Source organism: Branchiostoma lanceolatum, chromosome 4 (assembly GCF_035083965.1).
Source record: "Branchiostoma lanceolatum isolate klBraLanc5 chromosome 4, klBraLanc5.hap2, whole genome shotgun sequence".
Taxonomy (NCBI): domain Eukaryota; kingdom Metazoa; phylum Chordata; class Leptocardii; order Amphioxiformes; family Branchiostomatidae; genus Branchiostoma; species Branchiostoma lanceolatum.
In genome coordinates, this window is record NC_089725.1 from 9,773,630 (window position 1) to 9,780,356 (window position 6,727).

General features: G+C 41.9%; 1 protein-coding gene across 1 annotated transcript; it reads left to right on the forward strand.

Moving 5' to 3' along the window:
- Positions 1–3,355: 3,355 nt before the first annotated feature.
- LOC136432495 (kelch repeat and BTB domain-containing protein 8-like) lies at positions 3,356–6,498 on the forward strand. Its single transcript, XM_066423809.1, has one exon. It carries the CDS (start codon positions 3,411–3,413, stop codon positions 5,187–5,189), a length of 1,779 nt encoding a protein of 592 aa, XP_066279906.1. The 5' UTR covers positions 3,356–3,410; the 3' UTR covers positions 5,190–6,498.
- Positions 6,499–6,727: the final 229 nt, after the last annotated feature.

The window sequence follows — 6,727 nt, forward strand, 5'->3', positions numbered from 1 at the left end:
GGCTGCCCTGCATTATATGCATGTTGAAAGCCACAAGTCACATTATACTATGTAAGCACGACATCTGTTGGTTGACAAAAATGTGTATTCACGCATCACTTATGATTAATTCTGTTCCTTGACCAAGAAAAAGTAATGGTATGCGTAGGAGACTGCATGTTGGAATGAAGCAACATCCAGCATAAATTTGTGTCACTGAGATTTTTCTAGATAAGAGTTTCTCAGATTTGAAGCTACTCTGCGGTCAGTTATATTGGAAACCATCTCGACTGCATTTTGACAATGAAAACATCCGATAGTCAAAAGCATTTAGTATCTTTAGTCATTATTATTATAATTTTTTTCAGTTTCGTTTGCGATAATTTATGTAATTTTAGTATTTGTTAAGAAACTGATCATAACAGTACATAATGGCTTGTTTATATATGCATTATGTATTGCCTGATAATTCAGATTCGTTTAATCTTTTCAATAATTACTTATCATTCTAAAGCATTATTTTAGAAGCTAGGCATAGCATTACATTAATGCTTGTTGATTCCCGCAGTATGTATTGTCAGATGATTCAGATTCATGTTGTTCGCTCAAGAATTCGATGACAACATAGGAATAATGTTTTTGCACTTTGCTTTTTAATATATCAATTTTATGAGAGGTAAGTTAGTGGACTTTTGTTACACCCTACCCTTGCTATCTAAATTGCTATTTCCAGTATACTAACTCTACATTTGTGTAAAATGCAAACCGTCAACATGATGTGTTGAAATCGTTATAGCACAATCCCTCTTGTTTAGAAATTTGTTGGTTAAAGTCCACCTTTTCTTATATATACGTTAGTGACCTCCAGCATGTATTCTTGATGTTGGCAACAATGTATGTTGGCACTTTGTTGGCAACTTTTGGAGTAGGAGTAGGGTTTGATTTTGAGTCATATGACCGACAACCAGATAGTGGTTTAATGTAGATAGAATATACTTACGTTCGCGTACAAACACATTTCAATACAAGTAATAACTGCAATTAAACTTGAAAGTAGAGAAAAAATGGAAGACAGTTATAGCTGTAACCCTATATTTTTTACTTTCTGCAACACTTATAGTTTTGAAGTTGAAGTATTGAGAACAGGGATGGACAGACAAAGAGAAACTGCAATACTAACTATGCTGTTCATGTGCTGACGTTTGAATCACAATTCCGTGTATGCAAAATAGGTAAGACGGCAAGCTATACCTGCAATGTACATAAATTTCGCAAGGTGGCGCAACTGCAGGGGCTTGAAATGCAAAGCAGTGACGTCAGAGTGGAGGCGGGACATAATCCCGGAAGTCAGCTGTTAGCTGACTCAGTTCACAGGGATCCACGGGCAGGTTGACACCACCGTCGTCAGTTGCGGTTAGAAAACACCTTCGTCAGCACCTGCCCAGCCCTAACTCTATCGTGCGATGGCGTTCGCTTGGCACACAGCGCCAAGTATCTCAGGTAAGCGGTTTCGATAGTGGGAACCCAAGGAGGTTAACGTTAGATCAAAAGAGAGAGCTCCGCATAGAATCACTTTGACATTCCTTTGTTTCTATGTTCTATCCTATATATTTAACGTTATACCTTGGTATACCAATGGTGGTGGTTGAAAGGTGTGTCAATAAACAGAAAGCTTTGTCAAATAATTTTCAACAAATCTGACTATAACTTACTATAACGTTTAAGCAAGTCCATTTCCATTATTCCGCCGGGTTACATATGTACAGGTATCCGCCACTTTGAAAACTGTGGGTTTGAGAGATCTCTAGTGCAGTTTAGATATACAGGTGTGCATTATACTGCCCAGGGGGACATTGCGTTGGAGATCTTTTTGGACGTATCTTTTGAGGGCGGCGGAATCATGTAATTATGTTAGTAGATGTTAAACACAACAGCCTACAAAATATAATGGATAAGCGGTACAATATGCCATTAGTGGAAGAGCTTTCTCCCCACACCCATTGATCTGATGATTTGATGTATGACTAACGTTACAAAGCTCTGGATATGCATCCACAGAAACCTGAGATGAGAGTAAGATAAACTGAAACTCCAGGTTCCTCCTGGCTGAAATAACACTAAATCTATTCTACCATTTAATAGGTGGTTTAACTCTACACATCTGGGTGTTTATATTTTTGACCGTATCATGTCCCGACCAAGTTCAGTTATAATCTTACATCTATGATGTGTCTGTGTCCTTATTTAATAACGTGAAACAGAAGGAAACCTTTCTGCTTGCCTACCTATGTCAGAACTCAGATTATAATGTGTTGTGAAGTCATAATTACAGGTGTTGTCCCTGCTTTGTGTTGTCCTAATTTATTCTGGCCCAAGGGGAATGCTGTCGCCATACCGGATGTTTCACATGTTCTCCACCCACAACAATACGTAGAATAGTGCAGGCAGTGACTTTTAACCTGCAAACCTTTTGTTTCCTTTCTCTTTGTTGTCATGTGGATTCTAGTCACAATTTTGTCTTAAAGTTCTGCCTGACTTGGGCTCTTAAATACAGACTAGATAATTACCTTTAATGACCTTAAATGACAGTTGCCAGTTCTTATTTGGGCATTAGTGGACAGGTGTGTCATTTGCAATCCTTTTTAGGCTGCAATTTAGGCTGAATTAGAGTCATTTGGGACCAAAATTTTCTGATAGCATTTCAAATAACACTGTTTTTCATGTGTACCGAAACTTTACGGGGAAAATTGTTATAATTTTGGTACAATTTTCTAATAGAAATTCAAATCACAACGATTTTCATGTGTACGGAAACTTAAAGGGGCAAATTATTATAATTTTGGTACAATTTTCTGATACCAGTTCAAATCACAATGTTTTCCATGCATTCACAGTATACAGTATCTATCAATAAATTTTCTTTATTGACCACCCATCTAGTGGTTTTTAAAGTACAACTTAAGCTACATTCTTGGGCAAATCATGTCAGCAGTTTTGTACTTGAAGGTGATGTTAAAAAGTCTTTTTTTTTTAAGTGAAAAGCAGGTGTTGCTTGACAACATTGTAAGGTTTACAGTAGTTGAAATCTTATCTTATATGATAGGCTATCAGAAACCTAGGTCCACTTATAAAAGACATGGCGTATTATCTGAATTTTCTGGTGTCCACTCACTTCCGGATCCTGCGATTAGAAAACAATATCTTTTAGATGATTTTTTTTACAAAAACAGTTGCAGGATTAGATAAGTACCATTTTTTATATGAGGGATTCTATCTTTCTGACATATTAGTACACAATGTATATCAGCAGCAACTGTATAGTGTATAACATGTGCACACATATTCAATCTGTATTTCTTCTTTTTTTGTAAGGTGGTGACGAAAACCCTCGGCAAGGTAAAGTCCACAAGAACAGCCACCATTGGTCGGTGATGCAGAAGCAGCTGTCTGACATGCACAGCCAGGAAGAGTTGGTCGACGTCACGCTTCTCGTTGACGAGCAGAAGTTTCCCTGCCACAGGCTCCTCCTGGCCGCGGCCAGCCCGTACTTCAAGGCCATGTTCTGTCGCAAAGGTTTCGCGGAAACCCAACAGGACTGCGTCAGGCTACAGGGGGTCAGCGAGGACGCGGTCGACTTCCTCGTCCGGTACGTGTACACGGGACAGGTGGAGCTCAGTGAGACGAACGTTCAGGAACTGATGTCGGCGGCCAACATGTTCCAGATGCTGGACCTGTTCCACGCCTGCGCCAGCTACATGCAGAGCAAAGTGGACAAGACCAACTGCCTCGGGGTCTACTTCTTCGCTCAGGCTATCGATCACAACGACCTGATGTTTGCAGCGCGGGACGTGCTGAACATCAACTTCACCAGCGTCAGTCGGACGGAAGAGTTCCTGCAGCTGTCTTGGCAGCAGGTCGTCGACATCGTCTCCAGCGACAAGTTGAACGTCAAGAGCGAAGACCAGCTGTGTAAGGCGGTACTGCAGTGGCTTCATCACCACCAATGGCAACACAGCGCTGAAGAGAACCTGGACGCCACCACGTGGAACGTGCTGAAGAACGTCCGCTCCGAGCTGCTCAGCCAAGAGTACCTGTCTCACGTCTTGTGTAAGGACCCCGTTGTGTCAAAGTGTGAAGAATTCATGAAACTCCTAACTGACAGGAGTATAAAACTTGAAGCTGAGAATGATAGTGATGAATCAAAGGAACAACTCTCTCCAAAGCTACAGGTTGTTTCTGAAGAGATAAGACGCGCTCGGCTGGGCATGGACAGGAGAGAGCTGCTGGTGACGCTGGCAGCAACCATAGACGACGTTGGGGAGGAATACAGCAGGGTCATGGCTTTTGACGTTCGGAGTGAAAGCGCCTACCTCCTAGCTCAGCTGCCGCAGAAGCTGAACGATCCGGCCGTGGTCGTAACCAAGGACAACGACATCTACGTGGCCGGAGGGACGATGTACAAGGAGAACCTTGACTCGGACGTGTCGGTCAGGACTCTGTATAAATACCAACATTCCCTGAACAGGTGGGAGGAGAGACAACCGATGTTGGAGGGGAGGTCCAGCTTCGGGATGGCCTTCCTACAGGGGTACATCTACGCTGTAGGCGGCATGGTGTATGACAACTTTGGCAGGTACAGCGGCACCCTGAACACCGTAGAAAGGTACAACCCCGAGTCCGACACCTGGCAGTACGTTACTCCCATGCCCGACGGTATTTCTGAACACGGCGTGGTGACGTTGGGAAGCCGACTGTTCGTAGTCGGAGGCAGGCCCCCCACCCACACGTTCTGTTACGAACCGGGGGAAAACATGTGGAACGTCTACGAGAGCGTCCCGATCCCCATGTCCTCTCCCGGCGCAGTCGTCTTCGACTCAGAAATAGTCGTCGCCGGTGGGTTCAAGTTTCTCGGCCCCAACCGAGGGAGCCTGCCCGCCGTACAGATCTTCAACCCGCACGAGAACCAGTGGCAGGCAGGTCCCCCCCTCCCCCAGGGCAGGATCTGTCCAGGGTTAGCTGTTCTACACAGAGAGTTGTACATCGTGGGAGGGGAGAGGTCAGGCCATGGAAGCCGTGACGACCTGCCGTTGCTGAGGTACAGTGGGAGCTACGAGGGAGGCTGGGAGGAGATGTCGCTGCACTGTGCAGGCACTGTCTCCTGTGCAGTTGCCAAAATGTTTGTGAGACACTTGCAGGAGACTGATACTTAAGACTACCTCAAAGGAATTGTTTCTTCTTATGTGATTAATATATGAAAGAACTGAATTTTAAAGTGGGTTTAGATCATACCACAAAAGTACCATAGAATATCCTATACCTCAGGCTAATAATGGTTTACTGCCAAAGAAAAATATAAACACATCTGTTAAAATCCTCAGTTTTGTGCTGCAACAATTTTCTACAATGACTCATATAACTCCTCAGATTTGAATAAATGTATTCAGGAATTTTAAAATCTTTATATCTCTGTATATACAATTATGTGTTATACTTATTCTTCTCCAATGTTTTCAGTCATCCTTGATGTAGTATAAAGTAAAATGCTGTTGTTGGAAGAGGGGTAAAGGAAAACATTGAAACTGTTTCAGTTGTGTTACATGTTAGAACACTTGTACCTTAATATATTTCACAGACACAAAGAGAAGCTTGATACTTACTGGTGAAAAAAAATTACCCACAAGTCCTATAGCAAGCATGACTTTTAATAACTGTAGTTTCAGTATCCATTTTGATATGGTGGAGTGGTGTTGTGTATCTTAAAGTTTGTAACTGTTGTATGTTATTGTTATGGTTTTTAGCTATTTTGTTGCTAGAGGGTCGAGTATTGTGAAATCCTGTTCAGGTTAGGAGTCCATATTTGAGGGGACATTATGCCGCCAGCTCCATGTGTGGGGGAGCTTCAGCGCTAAAAGAAAACATCGCACATATCCAATAGACAAGAGGTGACCCAGTGTACTTGGCTGGAAGTCAAATCTGCTCAAGAATACAAATAAAATCTGCGTCTACTTGAACAGGGGGTCACAGTATAGACAGGATTCATAATGCTTGTGTCAATGGGGGAAAATAATATAAGAGACCACTAAAAAGTGTTCACAATGGCCAGGTGGTGCTTACATGTATGTAGAGGTGTTCACTTGTACAGGTTTGACTGTATATGAATGGCCAGGTGGTCCTTATGTAGAGGTGGTCACTTGTACAGGTTTGACAGTATATCAGTGGCCAGGTGGTCCTTATGTAGAGGTGGTCACTAGTACAGGTTTGTTTGTTTCTAGGTTTGACAATGTTAGCCAATACAAAAAGCATCATGCTTCATCTCAATTGAGAATGACTACTTCATCTATATGTTACCTAGCACGTCTCCACATGTATTATTATCAATATCTCAGGCCTTTTCAAGTACATGTATTATTACCTTTTCCATATTCTCTGCTTCACATTCATTTTGATGTGTCTATTTCGTCTTTATGTGATGTCAGAATAAACCCAAGCCAAATGACCGATATTACATCGTTGACATTATTTCCGTGTTGTGTATCTTATTGAAATCTTTATGATTATGATGATTATTATGATACATATAGATATTAAAAGCACATCTCCTCAACAAGACAGATTGCCACGATGAAACATTCTTAGACTATTTCTTCAGAGAGAGAATAAAACATCAAAGCACTGGCCAAATCGGAGTCCGTTGCTCGATGATATAGTTTCTACCCATGTAATATGAGTTTGGATTGGTGCTAATTGA

Bases quoted from the DNA above. Each gene is read 5' to 3' on its own strand.
- LOC136432495 (XM_066423809.1), top strand. From the start codon at position 3,411: ATGCAGAAGCAGCTGTCTGACATGCACAGCCAGGAAGAGTTGGTCGAC.